We start from the raw sequence: 25,385 nt of genomic DNA, 5'->3' as shown, positions 1-25,385 counted from the left end.
TATAATGTTGACTGCTACATGTGGGTAATATAGTAAATCATGTATGTCCTTGCAGGAACCAAGACCCTGGTAGTGCACGGGCAGAATGAGTGTGACATTCCTACCCAGTTGCCTGTACATGAAGACACTCAGTTTGATGCCTTGCTCAAGGTAACTTCTCATCATAGAGTTGATCTGCATTCTACAGATCATGACAGAACATTCTCAGGGATACACTGAAGTCATCCCCAATTCGTTGGCCTCTCTCTTCCCTAACAGGAGTGTTTGGAGTTCTTCAACATTCCCGAGTCTCGGTCGGCACACTACTTCCTCATGGACAAGCGCTGGAACCTCATTCACTATTCCAAGGTTGGAATTCCCATCCATTTCCAAGTGGTGTTATGAACTGTGAGGTTATGTGTAGATGTCTAGAATGACCATGAGAATGTCTTCTCCATCAGTGACTACATAATGGGCTTTCTGACTGTCTTTCTCAACTTCAGACCTTTGTGAGGGACATCTATCCGTTCAGGAGGTCTGTGTCTCCCCAGCTCAACCTGGTCCACATGCTGCCAGAGAAAGGACAGGAACTCATTCAGAAACAGGTAGTATGTGTGTTATGTTTCAGGTTTAAATCTCGCAGTTAAAGCCACGCTCTGCAATTTGTGCACATCACCAAAGAGGACACACAGTATAAATGACTAAAAATCCCCCAACTGTGGCTTTAACCGTTTGAGAAGTGTGACCTTCTGTTCATATCTTTACTGGTGCTTGTCTCAGCCTCTTGTGCATACTCAGTGTGTCCCCTTCCTGTCCCTCCCTCCCCCTCCCCTCTCTCCCTAGGTGTTTTCCCGTAAACTGGAGGAGGTGGGCCGTGTTCTATTCCTCATCTCCCTGACCCAGAACATGCCGGCCGTCCACAAACAGTCCCATGTGTCCATGCTCCAAGAAGACCTGCTCCGCCTGCCCTCCTTCCCCCGCACGGCCATCGACGGGGAGTTCTCTCTCTTCAGCGAGCCACAGGGTAAGACTGGAGTGGACCCCATCTGGAATGGTACCTGAGTGAACAAACAAGACAATAAAGAGAGATGATCAGAGTTGGGGTTAATACCATTTTAATTCCGGTCAGTTCAGGAAGTTCACCGAAATTCCAATTCTCTTCAATGCTTTTCAATGAGGACAACTTGGAATTGGAATTTGGTTTACTTTCTGAATTGACTGGAATTGGAAAGGAATTGACCCCAACCCTTGAGATTAGTTGCATTTTAAAAATAAGATGTAATAGAGTAAAGTACTGTGCTACATTGTATATCTGTGGTGCATCTTCGAACCAGACAACACAGATCACAAAACAAAAGTCTACCAAAACTTGGGAAGCATGAAAGTCTTCATTTCAAAGGGGCTTCCATAGTGAGTTAGCCCCATATTGTGCTATCCTCTCCCCAGGCAAGGAGCTCTTCGGCCTGGACACTCTCCACAAAGTCCTGTGGATCAAACTACTGGAAGAGATGTTTCTGGGCATGCCCAGTGAGTACCCGTGGGGGGACGAGATCATGCTCTTCCTGAACGTGTTCAACGGTGCCCTGCTGCTGCACCCCGAGGACAGCGCCCTCCTCAGGCAGTACACGGCTACTGCCATCAACACGGCCGTTCACTTCAACCACCTGTTCTCCCTGAGTGGATACCAGTGGCTCCTCCCCACCATGTTGCAGGTAGGTAGTACAATTCTAGGATCAGTTTACAGGTCCAGCAGGTTGTTGTTCTCTATTAGAGGCTGAAAATGTGGAACTAATCTTAGATCAGTTTCATGGTGCTATTTCATCCACCTGCTGGGGTTAAAGGTTAGAGATCTAGGATAAATGTAGCCTCCCTAAATCCTAACCCCAACCATTACAGGAAGAAGTCACATAACTGAGCTTATATCAATGCAACCTTGGAACCATGCCAACCACTGCCCAAATGTGTCTCACAATCTGTCGTCATTGTGAGGGGGGCGGTGGGCGGCAGGTAGCCTTGTGGATAAGAGCGTTGGAACAGTAACCGAAAGGTCGCTGGTTTGAATCCCCGAGCCAGCAAGGTGGAAAATGGTGCCGTTCGGCTCTTGAGCAAGGCAGTTAACGCCCAACAACAACTGCTTCCCAGGCACCGATGACGTGGATTAGGGCAGAGCCACCCGCACATCTCTGGTTCAGAGGGGTTGCGTCAAATGCAGAACACACATTGGTTGAATCCATTCAGTTGTGCAACTGACTAGGCATCCCCTTTCCCTTTCTGTGAGTCAGTCTCACTGCATAATATAGTGCTGACTTACAGAAACACAGGCTGGGCTGGGTCAGGTTAGAGTTGAGTTGAGTTGAAGCTTGGGAGCAGATGTTTATAGCCACTAGCAACGCATGGTCAATATGATGACAATGGAACTCACCGGGGATTCATCATTATTTGAATACTTTAAAATTAAGTCGTTGATTCGGCCACATTATTTGAAAATCCTTAAATACACAGTAAATAAGTATTTAAAATACAAATACATAAATGTTGGTGCCAAGATAATGCTTCAACCCAGCTCTAGGAGGCCACAGAGATTACAGACCAAATCCCACAATGCATTCTGAATTGGGCCTAAACATGGTGTTGCAGTATGACAATGCATCCTTACAAGCTCATATGATTACTCCCTATAATGTGTTGTCGTCCTATGCTGACTGACAGTAACCCACTGTAATGTGTTGTAGTCCTATGCTGACTATGACAGTAACCCACTGTAATGTGGTGTAGTCCTATGCTGACTATGACAGTAACCCACTGTAATGTGTTGTAGTCCTATGCTGACTATGACAGTAACCCACTGTAATGTGTTGTAGTCCTATGCTGACTATGAGAGTAACCCACTGTAATGTGTTGTAGTCCTATGCTGACTATGACAGTAACCCACTGTAATGTGTTGTAGTCCTATGCTGACTATGACAGTAACCCACTGTAATGTGTTGTAGTCCTATGCTGACTATGACAGTAACCCACTGTAATGTGTTGTAGTCCTATGCTGACTATGACAGTAACCCACTGTAATGTGTTGTAGTCCTATGCTGACTATGACAGTAACCCACTGTAATGTGTTGTAGTCCTATGCTGACTATGACAGTAACCCACTGTAATGTGTTGTAGTCCTATGCTGACTATGACAGTAACCCACTGTAATGTGTTGTAGTCCTATGCTGACTATGACAGTAACCCACTGTAATGTGTTGTAGTCCTATGCTGACTATGACAGTAACCCACTGTAATGTGTTGTAGTCCTATGCTGACTATGACAGTAACCCACTGTAATGTGTTGTAGTCCTATGCTGACTATAGTAACCCACTGTAATGTGTTGTAGTCCTATGCTGACTATGACAGTAACCCACTGTAATGTGTTGTAGCTGACTATGACAGTAACCCACCTATGCTGACTATGACAGTAACCCACTGTAATGTGTTGTAGTCCTATGCTGACTATGACAGTAACCCACTGTAATGTGTTGTAGTCCTATGCTGACTATGACAGTAACCCACTGTAATGTGTTGTAGTCCTATGCTGACTATGACAGTAACCCACTGTAATGTGTTGTCCTATGCTGACTATGACAGTAACCCACTGTAATGTGTTGTAGTCCTATGCTGACTATGACAGTAACCCACTGTAATGTAGTCCTATGCTGACTTGACAGTAACCCCTATGCTGACTATGACAGTAACCCACTGTAATGTGTTGTAGTCCTATGCTGACTATGACAGTAACCCACTGTAATGTGTTGTAGTCCTATGCTGACTGACAGTAACCCACTGTAATGTGTTGTAGTCCTATGCTGACTATGACAGTAACCCACTGTAATGTGTTGTAGTCCTATGCTGACTGACAGTAACCCACTGTAATGTGTTGTAGTCCTATGCTGACTATGACAGTAACCCACTGTAATGTGTTGTAGTCCTATGCTGACTATGACAGTAACCCACTGTAATGTGTTGTAGTCCTATGCTGACTATGACAGTAACCCACTGTAATGTGTTGTAGTCCTATGCTGACTATGTAACCCACTGTAACCCTATGACAGTAACCCACTGTAATGTGTTGTAGTCCTATGCTGACTATGACAGTAACCCACTGTAATGTGTTGTAGTCCTATGCTGACTATGACAGTAACCCACTGTAATGTGTTGTAGTCCTATGCTGACTATGACAGTAACCACAGTAACCCACTGTAATGTGTTGTAGTCCTGTAACTGACTGATGACAGTAACCCACTGACAGTAACCCACTGTGTTGTAGTCCTGCTGACTACTGTACTATGACAGTAACCCACTGTAATGTGTTGTAGTCCTATGCTGACTATGACAGTAACCCACTGTAATGTGTTGTAGTCCTATGCTGACTATGACAGTAACCCACTGTAATGTGTTGTAGTCCTATGCTGACTATGACAGTAACCCACTGTAATGTGTTGTAGTCCTATGCTGACTATGACAGTAACCCACTGTAATGTGTTGTAGTCCTGATGCTGAGTCCTATGACAGTAACCCACTGTAATGTGTTGTAGTCCTATCAGCTGTAATGTGTTGTAGTCCTATGCTGTAGTAACCCCTGTAATGTGTTCTGACTATGACAGTAACCCACTGTAATGTGTTGTAGTCCTATGCTGACTATGACAGTAACCCACTGTAATGTGTTGTAGTCCTATGCTGACTATGACAGTAACCCACTGTAATGTGTTGTAGTCCTATGCTGACTATGACAGTAACCCACTGTAATGTGTTGTAGTCCTGATGCTGACTATGACAGTAACCCACTGTAATGTGTTGTAGTCCTATGCTGACTGACTGTAATGTGTTGTAGTCCTATGCTGACTATGACAGTAACCCACTGTAATGTGTTGTAGTCCTATGCTGACTATGACAGTAACCCACTGTAATGTGTTGTAGTCCTATGCTGACTGACAGTAACCCACTGTAATGTGTTGTAGTCCTATGCTGACTGACAGTAACCCACTGTAATGTGTTGTAGTCCTATGCTGACTATGACAGTAACCCACTGTAATGTGTTGTAGTCCTATGCTGACTATGACAGTAACCCACTGTAATGTGTTGTAGTCCTGATGCTGACTATGACAGTAACCCACTGTAATGTGTTGTAGTCCTATGCTGACTATGACAGTAACCCACTGTAATGTGTTGTAGTCCTATGCTGACTATGACAGTAACCCACTGTAATGTGTTGTAGTCCTATGCTGACTATGACAGTAACCCACTGTAATGTGTTGTAGTCCTATGCTGACTATGACAGTAACCCACTGTAATGTGTTGTAGTCCTATGCTGACTATGACAGTAACCCACTGTAATGTGTTGTAGTCCTATGCTGACTATGACAGTAACCCACTGTAATGTGTTGTAGTCCTATGCTGTAGTAACCCCTATGCTGACTATGACAGTAACCCACTGTAATGTGTCCTATGCTGACTCCTATGCTGACTATGACAGTAACCCACTGTAATGTGTTGTAGTCCTATGCTGACTATGACAGTAACCCACTGTAATGTGTTGTAGTCCTATGCTGACTATGACAGTAACCCACTGTAATGTGTTGTAGTCCTATGCTGACTATGACAGTAACCCACTGTAATGTGTTGTAGTCCTATGCTGACTGACAGTAACCCACTGTAAAGTCCTATGCTGACTGTAAACTGTGTGTTGTAGTCCTATGCTGACTATGACAGTAACCCACACTGTAATGTGTTGTAGTCCATGATGTCATGAAGGTAACCCACTGTAATGTGTTGTAGTCCTATGCTGACTAAATGACAGTAAATGTAAAAGTAAATGTGTTGTATCCTATGCTGTTGACTATGACAGTAACCCACTGTAATGTGTTGTAGTCCTATGCTGACTGACAGTAACACACTGTAATGTGTTGTAGTCCTAGACTATGACAGTAACCCACTGTAATGTGTTGTAGTCCTATGCTGACTATGACAGTAACCCACTGTAATGTGGTGTAGTCCTATGCTGACTATGACAGTAACACACTGTAATGTGTTGTAGTCCTATGCTGACTATGACAGTAACCCACTGTAATGTGTTGTAGTCCTATGCTGACTATGAGAGTAACCCACTGTAATGTGTTGTAGTCCTATGCTGACTATGAGAGTAACCCACTGTAATGTGTTGTAGTCCTATGCTGACTATGAGAGTAACCCACTGTAATGTGTTGTAGTCCTATGCTGACTATGACAGTAACCCACTGTAATGTGTTGTAGTCCTATGCTGACTATGACAGTAACCCACTGTAATGTGTTGTAGTCCTATGCTGACTATGAGAGTAACCCGCTGCTGAGACAGGGGATAGAGTTCTGCGTCAGACAGTTCTACATCCTGCACCGTAAACCCTTCATCCTCCAGCTGTTTGCCAGCGTGGCCCCACTGCTGGAGTTCACAGTAAGTGTGTTTGCATAAGCACCTCTCTGATTCAACTGTGCAACTGACTAGGTCTCCCCTTATGAGCATATCTGCATCTGCGTGTGTCGTTTAACCATGTGACTGTCTCCCTCCCAGACGTGCACCAGTACAGGCCTGTCTAAGGGGGTGTCTGCTCAGTGCCTGTTTGACCTGCTGGTCTCTCTGGAGGGAGAGACGCGTGATACCCTGGATGCCCTGGAGCTGGTCAAGGCTGAAAAACCCCTACGATCCCTGGGTAACACCACCACCTCAACCCCCCTGGGTCCCATCACTCGGGACTATTATATCATTAGAGGTTGTGTCTGACATGGCACCCTGTTCAATATCCTGTATACCATTTATCAGACGCTTCTGTCCAAAACGACTTACGGTCATGCATACAATGTACGTACAGATGGTTCCAGGATTCGAACCCACCATCCTAGCGCTGCAAGCACCATGCTGTCCCAACTGAGCTACAGAGGACCATTTTCCTTATACTGTTCTACCTTTGACTAGCCCACATCGTTTTGCTGGCGTGGATTGTTTAAAGAGAGGAGTTGTTTTAATGACAGCGTGAGCTGATCAGGAGAAAATAAATAAATAGTTAATAGACTCTTACTAAGGCCTGGAGTTTCTCATTGTCAGGATTCTCCTAGTTAATAGACTCTTACTAAGGCCTGGAGTTTCTCATTGTCAGGATTCTCCTAGTTAATAGACTCTTACTAAGGCCTGGAGTTTCTCATTGTCAGGATTATCCTAGTTAATAGACTCTTACTAAGGCCTGGAGTTTCTCATTGTCAGGATTCTCCTAGTTAATAGACTCTTACTAAGGCCTGGAGTTTCTCATTGTCAGGATTCTCCTAGTTAATAGACTCTTACTAAGGCCTGGAGTTTCTCATTGTCAGGATTCTCCTAGTTAATAGACTCTTACTAAGGCCTGGAGTTTCTCATTGTCAGGATTCTCCTAGTTAATAGACTCTTACTAAGGCCTGGAGTTTCTCATTGTCAGGATTCTCCTAGTTAATAGACTCTTACTAAGGCCGGGAGTTTCTCATTGTCAGGATTCTCCTAGTTAATAGATACTAGGCCTAAGGGAGTTTCTCATTGTCAGGATTCTCCTAGTTAATAGACTCTTACTAAGGCCTGGAGTTTCTCATTGTCAGGATTCTCCTAGTTAATAGACTCTTACTAAGGCCTGGAGTTTCTCATTGTCAGGATTCTCCTAGTTAATAGACTCTTACTAAGGCCTGGAGTTTCTCATTGTCAGGATTCTCCTAGTTAATAGACTCTTACTAAGGCCTGGAGTTTCTCATTGTCAGGATTCTCCTAGTTAATAGACTCTTACTAAGGCCTGGAGTTTCTCATTGTCAGGATTCTCCTAGTTAATAGACTCTTACTAAGGCCTGGAGTTTCTCATTGTCAGGATTCTCCTAGTTAATAGACTCTTACTAAGGCCTGGAGTTTCTCATTGTCAGGATTCTCCTAGTTAATAGACTCTTACTAAGGCCTGGAGTTTTCATTCATTCTTGACTCTACTAAGGCCGGGAGTTTCTAAGGCCTAGTTAATAGACTCTTACTAAGGCCTGAGTCAGGATTCTCCTAGTTAATAGACTCTTACTAAGGCCTGGAGTTTCTCATTGTCAGGATTCTCCTAGTTAATAGACTCTTACTAAGGCCTGGAGTTTCTCATTGTCAGGATTCTCTAGTTAATAGACTCTTACTAAGGATTCAGGATTCGCCTAGTTAATAGACTCTTACTCCTGGAGTTTCTCCTCAGATTCTCTAGTTAATAGACTCTTACTAAGGCCTGGAGTTTCTCATTGTCAGGATTCTCCTAGTTTAGACTCTTACTAAGGCCTGAGTTTCTCATTTCAGGATTCTCCTAGTTAATAGACTCTTACTAAGGCCTGGAGTTTCTCATTGTCAGGATTCTCCTAGTTAATAGACTCTTACTAAGGCCTGGAGTTTCTCATTGTCAGGATTCTCCTAGTTAATAGACTCTTACTAAGGCCTGGAGTTTCTCATTGTCAGGATTCTCCTAGTTAATAGACTCTTACTAAGGCCTGGAGTTTCTCATTGTCAGGATTCTCCTAGTTAATAGACTCTTACTAAGGCCTGGAGTTTCTCATTGTCAGGATTCTCCTAGTTAATAGACTCTTACTAAGGCCTGGAGTTTCTCATTGTCAGGATTCTCCTAGTTAATAGACTCTTACTAAGGCCTGGAGTTTCTCATTGGATTCTCCTAGTTAATAGACTCTTACTAAGGCCTGAGTTTCTCATTGTCAGGATTCTCCTAGTTAATAGACTCTTACTAAGGCCTGGAGTTTCTCATTGTCAGGATTCTCCTAGTTAATAGACTCTTACTAAGGCCTGGAGTTTCTCATTGTCAGGATTCTCCTAGTTAATAGACTCTTACTAAGGCCTAGAGTTTCTCATTGTCAGGATTCTCCTAGTTAATAGACTCTTACTAAGGCCTGGAGTTTCTCATTGTCAGGATTCTCCTAGTTAATAGACTCTTACTAAGGCCTGGAGTTTCTCATTGTCAGGATTCTCTAGTTAATAGACTCTTACTAAGGCCTGGAGTTTCTCATTGTCAGGATTCTCCTAGTTAATAGACTCTTTAAGGCCTGGAGTTTCTCATTGTATTCTCCTAGTTAATAGACTCTTACTAAGGCCTGAGTTTCTCATTGTCAGGATTCTCTAGTTAATAGACTCTTACTAAGGCCTGGAGTTTCTCATTGTCAGGATTCTCCTAGTTAATAGACTCTTACTAAGGCCTGGAGTTTCTCATTGTCAGGATTCTCCTAGTTAATAGACTCTTACTAAGGTTTCCTGGAGTTTCTCATTGTTTCTCATTGTCAGGATTCTCCTAGTTAATAGACTCTTACTAAGGCCTGGAGTTTCTCATTGTCAGGATTCTCCTAGTTAATAGACTCTTACTAAGGCCTGGAGTTTCTCATTGTCAGGATTCTCCTAGTTAATAGACTCTTACTAAGGCCTGGAGTTTCTCATTGTCAGGATTCTCCTAGTTAATAGACTCTTACTAAGGCCTGGAGTTTCTCATTGTCAGGATTCTCCTAGTTAATAGACTCTTACTAGTTAATAGACTCTTACTAAGGCCTGGAGTTTCTCATTGTCAGGATTCTCCTAGTTAATAGACTCTTACTAAGGCCTGGAGTTTCTCATTGTCAGGATTCTCCTAGTTAATAGACTCTTACTAAGGCCTGGAGTTTCTCATTGTCAGGATTCTCCTAGTTAATAGACTCTTACTAAGGCCTGGAGTTTCTCATTGTCAGGATTCTCTAGTTTAGACTCTTACTAAGGCCTGGAGTTTCTCATTGTCAGGATTCTCCTAGTTAATAGACTCTTACTAAGGCCTGGAGTTTCTCATTGTCAGGATTCTCCTAGTTAATAGACTCTTACTAAGGCCTGGAGTTTCTCATTGTCAGGATTCTCCTAGTTAATAGACTCTTACTAAGGCCTGGAGTTTCTCATTGTCAGGATTCTCCTAGTTAATAGACTCTTACTAAGGCCTGGAGTTTCTCATTGTCAGGATTCTCCTAGTTAATAGACTCTTACTAAGGCCTGGAGTTTCTCATTGTCAGGATTCTCCTAGTTAATAGACTCTTACTAAGGCCTGGAGTTTCTCATTGTCAGGATTCTCCTAGTTAATAGACTCTTACTAAGGCCTGGAGTTTCTCATTGTCAGGATTCTCCTAGTTAATAGACTCTTACTAAGGCCTGGAGTTTCTCATTGTCAGGATTCTCCTAGTTAATAGACTCTTACTAAGGCCTGGAGTTTCTCATTGTCAGGATTCTCCTAGTTAATAGACTCTTACTAAGGCCTGGAGTTTCTCATTGTCAGGATTCTCTAGTTAATAGACTCTTACTAAGGCCTGGAGTTTCTCATTGTATTCTCCTAGTTAATAGACTCTTACTAAGGCCTGGAGTTTCTCATTGTCAGGATTCTCCTAGTTAATAGACTCTTACTAAGGCCTGGAGTTTCTCATTGTCAGGATTCTCCTAGTTAGACTCTTACTAAGGCCTGGAGTTTCTCTTACTAAGACTGGAGTTTTCATTGTCATTCTCCTAGTTTGTCTAAGGTTTCTCATTGTTCTCCTAGTTAATAGACTCTTACTAAGGCCTGGAGTTTCTCATTGTCAGGATTCTCCTAGTTAATAGACTCTTACTAAGACCTGGAGTTTCTCATTGTCAGGATTCTCCTAGTTAATAGACTCTTACTAAGGCCTGGAGTTTCTCATTGTCAGGATTCTCCTAGTTAATAGACTCTTACTAAGACCTGGAGTTTCTCATTGTCAGGATTCTCCTAGTTAATAGACTCTTACTAAGGCCACTGACTCTTACTAAGAGTTTCTCATTGGCAGGATTCTCCTAGTTAATAGACTCTTACTAAGACCTGGAGTTTCTCATTGTCAGGATTCTCCTAGTTAATAGACTCTTACTAAGACCTGGAGTTTCTCATTGTTAGGATTCTCCTAGTTAATAGACTCTTACTAAGGCCACTAGTTTCTCATTGGCAGGATTCTCCTAGTTAATAGACTCTTACTAAGACCTGGAGTTTCTCATTGTCAGGATTCTCCTAGTTAATAGACTCTTACTAAGGCCTGGAGTTTCTCATTGTCAGGATTCTCCTAGTTAATAGACTCTTACTAAGACCTGGAGTTTCTCATTGTCAGGATTCTCCTAGTTAATAGACTCTTACTAAGGCCTGGAGTTTCTCATTGTCAGGATTCTCCTAGTTAATAGACTCTTACTAAGACCTGGAGTTTCTCATTGTTAGGATTCTCCTAGTTAATAGACTCTTACTAAGGCCACTAGTTTCTCATTGGCAGGATTCTCCTAGTTAATAGACTCTTACTAAGACCTGGAGTTTATCATTGGCAGGATTCTCCTAGTTATATTAAACAATAGAACTTGACTGATAATAGTCATGTTCTTCCTATAGTATATTTTAAGCCCTGAAAGTGCTCCAGCATGAATTCCAGTGGTTCCCTCTGTTTCAGACTTCTGCTATGGTAGTGAGGACCTGGCCTTCTCCATCAGTGAGTCCATCAAGCTGTGTGTGACGGTGGTGGCCTACGCACCAGAGTCTTTCAGGAGGTGTGGTTTCACATCACTCACCGCCAACCCAGCATATCAACATTGTACAGTTGTCTTACTAAATGCCAACGTCCTCTCCTATCTGTGTGTGTGTGTGTGTGTGTGTGTGTGTGTGTGTGTGTGTGTGTGTGTGTGCACGGTATCAGCCTACAGATGCTGATGGTGCTGGAGGCCCTGGTGCCATGTTTTCTCCAGAAGCTGAAGAGCAACACCATGACCATGGAGTCAGCCTCGGCAGCGCGGGACGAGATCGCCGCCATCGCCGCCCTGGCCACCTCCCTGCAGGCCCTGCTCTATAGCTCAGAGACCCTCACACGGTCAGACACACACACACACACACACACACACACACACACACACACACACACACACACACACACACACACACACACACACACACACACACACACACACACACACACACACACACACACACACACACACACACACACACACACACACACACACACACACACACACACACACACACACACACACACACACACACACACACACACACACACACACACACTGTTAATACATCTGTTAATCAGATATGGCTCATCATGTCTTTCTAAATGTATGTTCCAAGCCCTAATTGAATGTGACATTTGTCCTTTTTCTCTGCTATCTTCCTCCCCTCCCTCCCATCCCCACCCCTCCTATCCCAACCCCTCCCTCCCATCCCCACCCCTCCTATCCCAACCCCTTCCTCCCATTCCCACCCCTCCTATCCCCTCTCAGGCCTATGACTGCCCCCCAGTTGAGTCGCTGTGACCAGGGACACAAAGGTGCAACGACTGCCAACCACGCCATGTCTGGAGGGCCCAACACCAGGTGTGGAGTAGCCTTTACACCTGCCGGATTGTGTCCAAAATGGCACCCCTAATGCACTACCTTTGGCCAGAGCCATAGGGCTGTAGTGCACTATATAGGGAAAAGGGTGTTCTTTTGGACATAGTATTGATTTATTTCACGTTCATTTTAGTCTCTTAATTTATTTTTTTACCCCTTTTTCTCCCCAATTTTGTGGTATCCAATTGTTGTAGTAGCTACTATCTTGTCTCATCGCTACAACTCCCGTACGGGCTCGTGAGAAGGTTGAAAGTCATGCGTCCTCCGATACACAACCCAACCAGCCGTACTGCTTCTTTACACAGCGCGCATCCAATCCGGAAGCCAGCCGCACCAATGTGCCGGAGGAAACACCGTGTACCTGGCAACCTTGGCTAGCGCTCACTGCACCCGGCCCGCCACAGGAGTCGCTGGTGCGCGATGAGACAAGGACATCCCTACCGACCAAGCCCCCCTAACCCGGACGACGCTAGGCCAATTGTGCGTCGCCCCACGGATCTCCCAGTCGCAGCCGGTTATGACAGAGCCTGGGCACGAACCCAGGGACTCTGATGGCACAGCTGGCGCTGCAGTAGAGCGCCCTTAACCACTGCGCCACCCGGGAGGCCTTTCATTTTAGTCTCTTAAAGAAACTGTCCACTTGGCTGTTACTAACATACTGTTTTGTTACTTTTCCTAATTCTCTTCATAACTGTAAGACATACATATAGTGTTGTTTGTTGTCCCTGGATGCTGTTGCCGTAGTGATATCCTAAAGAAACCTATGTACAGGTCATCATCACAACAGAAGAAAATACCCCCAAAGACAATAGAAGATGTCCCATGTGTTTACACCACAGTTGGTACAGAGGGTCATGTTTCATGGATGCTTGTTTGTGTCGTGTACTCGTGTTGCTTGGTGTCAATGTCAGTCGCCTTGTGTCCGGCATCAGGGACAACCTTCACCTGTTGGAGGAGGGCCAGGGGATGCCTCGCGAGGAGATGGACGAGCGTATCGCCCGTGAGGAGTTTCGCCGGCCCCGGGAGTCCCTCCTGAACATCTGCACTGAGTTCTACAAGCACTGCGGCCCGCGCCTCAAGATCCTGCAGAACGTGGCCGGGGAACCCCGTGTCACCGCCTTAGAGCTGCTGGACATCAAGTCCCACATGAGGTGAATGGTTGGATTTCGTGCATAGTGTTTCAACCAGGTGGAAACTATCCTCATTCAATGCCCAATGTGCAGCACCCACATGGGTGAAAGTGGCCACAAATGACACACATTTTAACCGGGTATGACATCACTATTCACTCAGCTATGGTATGGACGCATACAGGGACCGGATTTGCAGAAACGTTTAGAATTGTTTGTGTGCAATTTTGTGTGTATAATCTGTATGCCTTGTGTGTGGATGAGTGCGATGTGTGTGTGTATGTAATTCCCTGACTGTGCATGCGGTTGTGCATGTCTATATGATTGCATGTGTGTTTTTGTGTCTGATCATTTTCTGTGTTTGTGTGTGTGGTTATGTGTTTTCCCCCAGATTGGCAGAGATCGCTCACTCCCTCCTGAAGCTGGCCCCCTACGACAGCCTGACCATGGAGAGCCGAGGCCTGCGGCGCTACGTCACTGGGATGCTGCCCATCACCGATTGGTCGTCCGAGGCCGTGCGGCCCGCCCTCATCCTCATCCTGAAGCGGCTTGACCGCATGTTCAACAAGATCCACAAGATGCCTACGCTCAGGTGCGCTCGCCCACAGGCTCTGTGCTCCAGGTCTGTTGCCGTGCTGCGCGCCCTTTAACCCTTGCTCCTTCACAACCGTGTCGTACTGTGGTGTTACAGTGGAGTGAAGTACCGTACTGTGGTGTTACAGTGGAGTGAAGTACCGTACTGTGGTGTTACAGTAGAGTGAAGTACTGTACTGTGGTGTTACAGTGGAGTGAAGTACCGTACTGTGGTGTTAAAGTGGAGTGAAGTACCGTCTGTGGTGTTACAGTAGAGTGAAGTACCTTACCGTGGTGTTAAAGTGGAGTGAAGTACCGTCTGTGGTGTTACAGTAGAGTGAAGTACCGTACTGTGGTGTTAAAAGTGGAGTGAAGTACCGTACTGTGGTGTTACAGTGGAGTGAAGTACCGTACTGTGGCGTCACAGTGGAGTGAAGTACCGTACCGTACTGTGGTGTTACAGTAGAGTGAAGTACCGTACTGTGGTGTTACAGTAGAGTGAAGTACCGTACCGTAGTGTCACAGTGGAGTGAAGTACCGTACCGTACTGTGGTGTTACAGTGGAGTGAAATACCGTACCGTACTGTGGCGTCACAGTGGAGTGAAGTACCGTACCGTACTGTGGTGTCACAGTGGAGTGAAGTACCGTACTGTGGTGTTACAGTAGAGTGAAGTACCTTACCGTACTGTGGTGTTACAGTGGAGTGAAGTACCGTACCGTACTGTGGTGTCACAGTGGAGTGAAGTACCGTACTGTGGTGTTACAGTAGAGTGAAGTACCTTACCGTACTGTGGTGTTACAGTGGAGTGAAGTACCGTCCTGTGGTGTTACAGTGGAGTGAAGTACCTTACCGTACATCGATGTTACAGTGGAGTGAAGTACCTTACCGTACATCGATGTTACAGTGGAGTGAAGTACCGTACTGTGGTGTTACAGTGGAGTGAAGTACCTTACTGTACTGTGATGTTACAGTGGAGTGAAGTACCGTACTGTGATGTTACAGTGGAGTGAAGTACCTTACCGTGGTGTTACAGTGGAGTGAAGTACCGTACTGTGATGTTACAGTGGAGTGAAGTACCGTACTGTGGTGTTATAGTGGAGTGAAGGACCATACTGTGGTGTTACAGTGGAGTGAAGGACCATACTGTGGTGTCACTAGCCACTTTAAACAATGCTACCTTATATAATGTTACTTACCCTACATTATTCATCTCATATGCATACGTATATACTGTACTCTATATCATCGACTGCATCCTTATGTAATACATGTATCACTAGCCACTTTAACTATGCCACTTTGTTTACATACTCATCTCATATGTATATACTGTACTCGATACCATCTACTGTATCTTGCCTATGCTGCTCTGTACCATCACTCATTCATATATCCTTATGTACATATTCTTTATCCCCTTACACTGTGTATAAGATAGTAGTTTAGGAATTGTTAGTTAGATTACTTGTTGGTTATTACTGCATTGTCGGAACTAGAAGCACAAGCATTTCGCTACACTCACATTAACATCTGCTAACCATGTGTATGTGACAAATAAAATTTGATTTGATTTGATTTACAGTGGAGTGAAGTACCGTTCTGTGGTGTTACAGTGGAGTGAAGTACCGTACTGTGGTGTTACAGTAGAGTGAAGTCCCGTACTGTGGTGTTACAGTGGAGTGAAGTCCCGTACTGTGGTGTTACAGTGGAGTGAAGTACCGTTCTGTGGTGTTACAGTGGAGTGAAGTACCGTTCTGTGGTGTTACAGTGGAGTGAAGTACCGTTCTGTGGTGTTACAGTGGAGTGAAGTACCGTACTGTGGTGTTACAGTAGAGTGAAGTCCCGTACTGTGGTGTTACAGTGGAGTGAAGTACCGTACTGTGGTGTTACAGTGGAGTGAAGTACCGTACTGTGGTGTTACAGTGGAGTGAAGTACCGTACTGTGGTGTTACAGTGGAGTGAAGTACCGTACTGTGGTGTTACAGTGGAGTGAAGTCCCGTACTGTGGTGTTACAGTGGAGTGAAGTACCGTACTGTGGTGTTACAGTGGAGTGAAGTCCCGTACTGTGGTGTTACAGTAGAGTGAAGTCCCGTACTGTGGTGTTACAGTAGAGTGAAGTCCCGTACTGTGGTGTTACAGTGGAGTGAAGTACCAAAGCTGTAGTCCACTCTGTTCCTAGCCGAGCTGGCTGAACTAGCCAGAGTAATGCACTTCTGCTTCCGTGGGTTTAATTGCCACCGCTCCTGACTGCTCACAGTTTGATTGTGTGTGTTGTAGTTTGTAAAGTCTCATGACTGCTGAGTTTGGCTCTGCTTATGTGTGTGTCTGTGAGCTCTGCAATGTCATCTGTCAATACGAGCTGCTTTAGGCCCACAAAGAGAGTCATCAGAACCAGGACCTGGTTATTGATAACTCTGCTGAGTAGTGATGGTCAATATGAGCTGCGAAATTATAGTGTGATATTTTGTTAAGTGTGTTGGTGTTTAAAGTGGATGTGTGTATCAGTGGAGGCTGGTGGGAGGAGCTATAGGAGGACGGGCTCATTGTAATGGCTGGAACTGTATCAAAGATATGTAAACCAAATGTTTGACTCCGTTCTTCTATAGCTCCTCCCATCAGTCTCCTCTGCTGTGTATGTTGATTAGCGTGATTAGTAAATTAATGTGTGTGTGTGTGTGTGAGCAAGCCTGTGTGCGTGCGTGTGTATTTATACTGATAGTGTGTGTGTTTGTGTGTGTGTGTGAGAGAGCTTGTCTGTGCGTGAGTGTGTTTATACTGATTGTTTGGGTGTGTGCTCAAGTGAGCCTGTGTGTGTGTGTGTGTTTATACTGATTGCGTGTGCGTGTGTGTCCTACAGGAGACAGGTGGAGTGGGAGGCGGCCAGTAGTCTGATTGAAGGTATCTGTTTGACTCTCCAGCGTCAGCCAATCATCTCCTTCCTCCCTCACCTCCGCTCCCTCATCAATGTCTGTGTCAACCTGGTGAGGAGTGCTCTCTCACACACACACACACACACACACACACACACACACACACACACACACACACACACACACACACACACACACACACACACACACACACACACACACACACACACACACACACACACACACACACCTCAAATACTCACTGTGCTGTGACTTAACTATGATGTTGCTTGTTTGCGTGTGTGTGTGTTTCTCTATCTGTGTGTGTTTCTCAGGTGATGGGGGTAGTAGGCCCCTCCAGTGTGGCTGATGGGCTGCCCCTGCTCCACCTGAGCCCATATCTGTCCCCACCTCTACCCTTCAGCACAGCAGTGGTCCGCCTGGTGGCTCTGCAGATACAGGTGAGACTACCCAGCCCAAGAACTAACCTGTGTGTGGTGTGTGTGTGTGTGTGTGTGTCATAATGAAACATTTATCTTGTTCTCTTCCCTGATTGACAGGCTTTGAAGGATGACTTCCCCCTGAGCCATGTGATCTCCCCTTTCACCAATCAGGAGAGGCGAGAGGGCATGCTGCTCAACCTGTTGATTCCATTCGTGCTGACAGTGGGTTCAGGGAGCAAAGGTCAGAGCCCAGGGTTAAGAGGTCTAATGCCACCAATCTGTGGGTGTATGTATGCATATGTGCATCTGAAATAATGGCTGTGTTTCAGGCAGACTTGAATGTCACCTTGCAGTCACCTGCTAGAACTCACAGCGCCTGGATATGTGTTAAAATATCAGCTACCTGCATCACACAGTGCCTTCAGAAAGTATTCAGACCCTTTGACTTTACAGCCTTATTCTACGTTTTATTCAATTGTTTTTTCCCTCATCAATCTACACATAATACCCCATAATGACATAATACCCCATAATGACATAATACCCCATAATGACATAATACCCCATAATGACATAATACCCCATAATGACATACTACCCCGTAATGACATAATACCCCATAATGACATAATACCCCATAATGACATACTACCCCATAATGACATACTACCCCGTAATGACATAATACCCCATAATGACATAATACCCCATAATGACATAATACCCCGTAATGACATACTACCCCGTAATGACATAATACCCCATAATGACATAATACCCCATAATGACATAATACCCCATAATGACATAATACCCCATAATGACATAATACCCCGTAATGACATACTACCCCGTAATGACATAATACCCCATAATGACATACTACCCCGTAATGACATAATACCCCATAATGGCATAATACCCAATAATGGCATAATACCCCATAATGACATAATACCCCATAATGACATAATACCCCATAATGACATAATACCCCATAATGACATACTACCCCGTAATGACATAATACCCCATAATGACATAATACCCCATAATGACATAATACCCCATAATGACATAATACCCCATAATGACATAATATAATGACATACTATAATGACATAATACCCCGTAATGACATAATACCCGTAATGACATAATACCCCATAATGACATAATACCCCATAATGACATAATACCCCATAATGACATACTACCCCATAATGATAATACTACCCCATAATGACATAATACCCCATAATGACATAATACCCCATAATGACATAATACCCCGTAATGACATACTACCCCGTAATGACATAATACCCCATAATGACATAATACCCCATAATGACATAATACCCCATAATGACATAATACCCCATAATGACATGACATAATGACATAATACCCCATAATGACATAATACCCAATGACATAATACCCCATAATGACATAATACCCCATAATGACATACTACCCCATAATGACATACTACCCCATAATGACATAATACCCCATAATGACATAATACCCCATAATGGCATAACACCCCATAATGACATAATACCCCATAATGACATAATACCCCATAATGACATAATACCCCATAATGACATAATACCCCATAATGACATACTACCCCGTAATGACATAATACCCCATAATGACATACTACCCCGTAATGACATAATACCCCATAATGACATAATACCCCATAATGACATAATACCTCATAATGACATACTACCCCATAATGACATACTACCCCATAATGGCATAATACCCCATAATGGCATAACACCCCATAATGGCATAACACCCCATAATGGCATAACACCCCATAATGGCATAACACCCCATAATGACATAATACCCCATAATGACATAATACCCCATAATGACATAATACCCCATGTGTGTAGATTGCTGATTTTGTTCAATTGAATCCATTTTAGAATAAGGCTGTAAAGTAACAACATGTGGAATACTTTCTGAAAGCTCTGTATATAACAATCTGATGCTCGCCTGCGCCATCGATGACCTGGCACCTAACGATTAGTTGATATGTGTTGCACAACTGCAATAGTCAGCCTTGAATGCAACCTGTGTGTGTGTGTGTGTGTGTGTGTGTGTGTGTGTGTGTGTGTGTGTGTGTGTGTGTGTGTGTGTGTGTGTGTGTGTGTGTGTGTGTGTGTGTGTGTGTGTGTGTGTGTGTGTGTGTGTGTGTGTGTGTGTGTGTGTGTGTGTGTGTGTCTGTGTGTGCGTGTGTGCGTGTGTGCGTGTGTGCGCGTGTGCGCGTGTGCGCGTGTGCGCGTGTGCGTGTCTGTGTGTGTGTGTGTGTGTGTGTGTGTGTGTCTGTGTGTGTCTGTGTGTGTGTGTGTGTGTGTCTGTGTCTTTGTGTGTGTTTGTGTGTCTGTGTGTGTGTGTGTGTGTGTCTGTGTCTGTGTCTGTGTGTGTGTGTGTGTGTGTGTGTGTCTGTGTCTGTGTCTGTGTCTGTGTCTGTGTGTGTGTCTGTGTCTGTGTCTGTGTCTGTGTGTGTGTGTGTGTCTGTGTGTGTGTGTGTGTGTGTCTGTGTCTTTGTGTGTGTTTGTCTGTGTGTGTGTGTGTGTGTGTGTGTGTGTGTGTGTGTGTGTGTGTGTGTGTGTGTGTGTGTGTGTGTGTGTGTGTGTGTGTGTGTGTGTGTGTGTCTTTGTGTGTGTTTGTCTGTGTCTGTGTGTGTGTGTGTGTGTATCTGTGTCTTTGTGTGTGTTTGTCTGTGTCTGTGTCTGTGTGTGTGTGTGTGTGTGTGTGTGTGTGTGTGTGTGTGTGTGTGTCTGTGTGTGTGTGTCTGTGTCTGTGTGTGTGTGTGTGTGTGTGTGTGTGTGTGTGTGTGTGTGTGTGTGTGTGTGTGTCTGTGTCTTTGTGTGTGTTTGTTGTGTGTGTGTGTGTGTGTGTGTGTGTGTGTGTGTGTGTGTGTGTGTGTGTGTGTGTGTGTGTGTGTGTGTGTGTGTGCGTGTGTGTGTGTGTGTGTGTGTGTGTCTGTGTCTTTGTGTGTGTTTGTCTGTGTCTGTGTGTGTGTGTGTGTTCCACCCTATCCAGACTCCCCACACCTGGAGCAGCCTGAGGTCTCTCTGCTCCTGCAGACGGTCATCAACATCCTCCTCCCCCCGCGCATCATCAGCACGTCCCGGACCAAGAACTTCATGCTGGACACGTCCCCCGCCCACTGCTCCACCCCGGGGGACCAGGGCAAGGACCTTAGGAGAGAGGGCCTGGCCGAGTCCACCAGTCAGGCTGCATACCTGGGTAGGGTTATGCAGACTTGGACTATTTAAATGTAGACTCACATGCTGACTAGACCGGGTGAGCGTGTGCGTCTGCCATCGTGCGCCTGTGTTGATTTTGTCCAGCCACACCAGACATGATCAGGACTCGCAGGTTGAAATATCAAAACAAACTCTGAACCAACTATATTCATTCGGGGACCGGTCGAAAAGCATTCAACATTCATGTCAATTTAGCCAGCTAGCTTGTCCTGGGATATTAACATTTATCCACAGATAAAAGGGTCAACTGAGTTAGTTTCTAGTAATCTCTCCTCCTTCAGTCTTCTTCGTTGGACTTCATACGGCGGTTGGCAACCAACTTTAAGGGGCATTACCACCACCAACAGGACTGGAATGTCGACCTCATCTTTCAATCACCCTCATGCGTACAGTGCCTTCTGAAAGAATTCAGACCCCTTAAATGTTTCCACATTTTGTTACATTACAGCCTTATTCTAAAATTTATCAAATTGTTTTTTTCCTCATCGATCTACACATAATGACAAATCAAAAATAAGTTTAGACATTTTTGCAAATTTATTAAAAATAACAACGGAAATATCACATTTACATAAGTATTCAGACCCTCTACTCAGTACTTTGTTGAAGCACCTCTGGCAGTGATTACACCCTCAGGTCTTCTTGGGTATGACGCTACAAGCTTGGCACACCCACAGGGTACCACACAATTTTCCCAGTGTCGTCTGTTTGCCCGGGGTAGGCCGTCATTGTAAATAAGAATCTGTTCTTAACTGACTTGCCTAGTTAAATAAAGGTTCAATTAAAAAAATATATATAGGTCAATAACACCTGTATTTGGGGAGTTTCTCCCAGCCTTCTCTGCAGATCCTCTTAAGCTCTGTCAGGTTGGATGGGGAATGTTGCTGTACAGCTATTTTCAGGCCTCTCCAAAGATGTACGATCGGGTTCAAGTCCAGGCTCTGTCTGGGCCACTCAAGGAAATTCAGAGACTCCTGCGTTGTCTTCTCTGTGTGCTTAGGGCCGTTTTCATGTTGGAATTTGAACCTTCGCCACAGTCTGAGGTCCTGAGCTCTGGAGCAGGTTTTCATCAAGGATCTCTCTGTACTTTGCTCCATTCATCTTTGCCTCGATCCTGACTAGTCTCCCAATCCCTGCCACTGAAAAGCATCCCCACAGCATGATGCTGATACCTCCAGGCATCACCATAGAGGGATGGTGCCAGGTTTTCTCCAGACCTGACCCGTGGCATTCAGACCAAAGAGTTCAATCTTGGTTTCATCAGAACAGAGAACCTTGTTTCTCATAGTCTGAGAGTCCTTTAGGTGGCTTTTGGAAAACTCCAAGCGGGCTGTCATGTTCCTTTTACTGAGGAGTGGCTTTCGTCTGGCCACTCGTCCTTAAAGGCCTGATTGGTGGAGTCTGCAGAGATGGTGGTCCTTATGGAAGGCTCTCCCATTTCCACAGAGGAACTCTGGAGCTCTGTCAGAGTGATCATCAGGTTCTTGGTCACCTCCCTGACCAAGGCCCTTTTCTCCCAATTGCTCAGTTTGGCCGAGCGGCCAGCACCAGGAAGAGTCTTGGTGGTTCCAAACTTCTTCCATTTAAGAATAATGGAGGACACTGTGTTCTTGGGGACCTTCAATGCTGCATAAACTTTTTGGTAACCTTCCCCAGATCTGTGTCTCGACACAATCCTGTCTCAGAGCTCTACGGACAATTCCTTTGACCTCATGGCTTGGTTTTCGCTCTGACGGGCACTGTCAACTGTGGAACCTTATATAGACAGGTCTGTGCCTTTCCAAATCATGTCCAATCAATTGAATTTACCACAGGTGGACTCCAATCAAGTTGTAGAAACATCTCAAGGATGATCAATAGAAACAGGATGCACCTGAGCTCAATTTCGAGTCTCATAGCAAAGGGTCTGAATTCTTGTGTAAATAAGGTATTTCAGTTTTTTCATTCGCTTTGTTGTATTGTTTATAGATTGCTGGGAAAATAAGTATTTAATCCATTTTAGAATATGGCTGTAACTTATCAAAATGTGGAAAACGTCAAGGGGTCTGAATACTGAATACCATCTCTTTCTGATCTCATCTCTTTCCTCACTTTTTGTCTTTCTCTCTCTCCCCCTCCCCTCACTCCTCTCCTCCCCTCTCTTCCCTCTCGATCTCCCCCTCCGCATCTCTCTCCCCACTCTCTCCACTCCCTCCCCCCTCCCTCTCTCTACCCCCTCTCTCTATCTCCCCCTCTCTCTCCCCATTCTCGCTACACCCTCCCCTCCTCCCCCTCTCTCCCCATTCTTGCTACACCCTCCCTTCCTCCCCCTCTCTCCCCACTCTCTCTACCCCTCCCCCTCTCTCTCCCCACTCTCTCTACACTCTCCCCTCCTCCCTCTCCCCCCACTCTCTCTCCCCCTCCCCCTCTCTCTCCCCACTCTCTCTACACTCTCCCCTCCTCCCTCTCCCCCCACTCTCTCTACCCCTCCCCCCTCTCTCTCCCCACTCTCTCTACACCCTCCCCTCTCCTCCCACTCTCTTTCCCCCTCCCCCCTCTCTCTCCCCTCCTCCCCTCTCCCCCCACTCTCTCTACCCCTCCCCCTCCCACCCTCTCTCCCCACTCTCTCTACCCCCTCCTCTCCTCTCTCCCCTCCTCCCCCCTCCTCCCCCAGCTCTAAAGGTGGTGTTGGTTTGTTTTGAGCGGCAGCTGGGGAACCAGTGGTATCGCCTCAGCCTGCAAGCCAAGGAGATGTCTCTGAGGAAGGTGGGAGGCCTGGCCTTCTGGGACTTCATAGATTTCATAGTGCGTACTCGGATTCCCATCTTCGTCCTGCTGCGTCCCTTTATCCAGTGCAAGGTAGGAGCCCTGGAGCCCTGTGTAGTATTATACTGTACCCTCCATTCTGTATAGTATTATACTGTACCCTCCATTCTACTACCCTGTGTGGTATTATACTGTACCCTCCATTCTGTATAGTATTATACTGTACCCTCCATTCTACTGCCCTGTATAGTATTATACTGTACCCTCCATTCTGTATAGTATTATACTGTACCCTCCATTCTGTATAGTATTATACTGTACCCTCCATTCTACTGCCCTGTATAGTATTATACTGTACCCTCCATTCTGTATAGTATTATACTGTACCCTCCATTCTGTATAGTATTATACTGTATCCTCCATTCTGTATAGTATTATACTGTATCCTCCATTCTACTACCCTGTATAGTATTATACTGTACCCTCCATTATGTATAGTATTATACTGTACCCTCCATTCTACTACCCTGTATAGTATTATACTGTACCCTCCATTATGTATAGTATTATAATGTACCCTCCATTTTGTATAGTATTATACTGTACCCTCCATTCTGTTTAGTATTATACTGTACCCTCCATTCTACTACCCTGTATAGTATTATACTGTACCCTCCATTCTGTTTAGTATTATACTGTACCCTCCATTTTGTATAGTATTATACTGTACCCTCCATTCTGTTTAGTATTATACTGTACCCTCCATTCTACTACCCTGTATAGTATTATACTGTACCCTCCATTCTGTATAGTATTATACTGTACCCTCCATTCTGTATAGTATTATACTGTACCCTCCATTCTGTATAGTATTATAATGTACCCTCCATTCTACTACCCTGTGTAGTATTATACTGTACCCTCCATTCTGTATAGTATTATACTGTACCCTCCATTCTGTATAGTATTATACTGTACCCTCCATTCTGTATAGTATTATACTGTACCCTCCATTCTGTATAGTATTATACTGTACCCTCCATTCTGTATAGTATTATACTGTACCCTCCATTCTGTATAGTATTATACTGTACCCTCCATTCTACTACCCTGTATAGTATTATACTGTACCCTCCATTCTGTATAGTATTATACTGTACCCTCCATTTTGTATACTATTATACTGTACCATCCATTCTGTGTAGTATTATACTGTACCCTCCATTTTGTATAGTATTATACTGTACCATCCATTCTGTATAGTATTATACTGTACCATCCATTCTGTATAGTATTATACTGTACCCTCCATTCTGTATAGTATTATACTGTACCCTCCATTCTACTACCCTGTATAGTATTATACTGTACCCTCCATTCTGTATAGTATTATACTGTACCCTCCATTTTGTGTAGTATTATACTGTACCCTACATTCTGTATAGTATTATACTGTACCCTCCATTCTGTATAGTATTATACTGTACCCTCAATTCTGTGTAGTATTATACTGTACCCTCCATTCTGTATAGTATTATACTGTACCCTCCATTTTGTGTAGTATTATACTGTACCCTACATTCTGTATAGTATTATACTGTACCCTCCATTCTGTATAGTATATCTGTACCCTCCATTTTGTGTAGTATTATACTGTACCCTACATTCTGTATAGTATTATACTGTACCCTCCATTCTGTATAGTATTATACTGTACCCTCCATTCTGTATAGTATTATACTGTACCCTCCATTTTGTGTAGTATTATACTGTACCCTTCATTCTGTATAGTATTATACTGTACCCTCCATTCTGTATAGTATTATACTGTACCCTCCATTCTGTGTAGTATTATACTGTACCCTCCATTCTACTACCCGGTATAGTATTA

General features: G+C 44.5%; 1 protein-coding gene across 20 annotated transcripts in view; it reads left to right on the top strand.

Moving 5' to 3' along the window:
• LOC118379616 (protein unc-80 homolog) overlaps nucleotides 1-25,385 on the top strand; it is a 118,919-nt gene that overhangs the window by 70,461 nt on the left and 23,073 nt on the right. For all 20 annotated transcript variants that reach the window (XM_052499901.1, XM_052499900.1, XM_052499897.1 and 17 more), the window contains exons 41-57: nucleotides 56-150; nucleotides 259-348; nucleotides 483-584; nucleotides 823-1,003; nucleotides 1,426-1,691; nucleotides 6,309-6,443; nucleotides 6,561-6,699; nucleotides 11,471-11,567; nucleotides 11,714-11,884; nucleotides 12,312-12,404; nucleotides 13,334-13,573; nucleotides 13,944-14,174; nucleotides 16,986-17,109; nucleotides 17,334-17,459; nucleotides 17,559-17,682; nucleotides 20,523-20,729; nucleotides 23,403-23,587. In XM_052499901.1, the coding sequence (XP_052355861.1) occupies nucleotides 56-150; nucleotides 259-348; nucleotides 483-584; nucleotides 823-1,003; nucleotides 1,426-1,691; nucleotides 6,309-6,443; nucleotides 6,561-6,699; nucleotides 11,471-11,567; nucleotides 11,714-11,884; nucleotides 12,312-12,404; nucleotides 13,334-13,573; nucleotides 13,944-14,174; nucleotides 16,986-17,109; nucleotides 17,334-17,459; nucleotides 17,559-17,682; nucleotides 20,523-20,729; nucleotides 23,403-23,587 (2,606 nt within the window). The remainder of the gene's footprint in view (nucleotides 1-55; nucleotides 151-258; nucleotides 349-482; nucleotides 585-822; nucleotides 1,004-1,425; nucleotides 1,692-6,308; nucleotides 6,444-6,560; nucleotides 6,700-11,470; nucleotides 11,568-11,713; nucleotides 11,885-12,311; nucleotides 12,405-13,333; nucleotides 13,574-13,943; nucleotides 14,175-16,985; nucleotides 17,110-17,333; nucleotides 17,460-17,558; nucleotides 17,683-20,522; nucleotides 20,730-23,402; nucleotides 23,588-25,385) is intronic.

The sequence above is a fragment of the Oncorhynchus keta genome, chromosome 37 (assembly GCF_023373465.1).
Source record: "Oncorhynchus keta strain PuntledgeMale-10-30-2019 chromosome 37, Oket_V2, whole genome shotgun sequence".
Lineage (NCBI taxonomy): Eukaryota > Metazoa > Chordata > Actinopteri > Salmoniformes > Salmonidae > Oncorhynchus > Oncorhynchus keta.
This window is presented reverse-complemented; position numbering and strand designations above follow the sequence as displayed.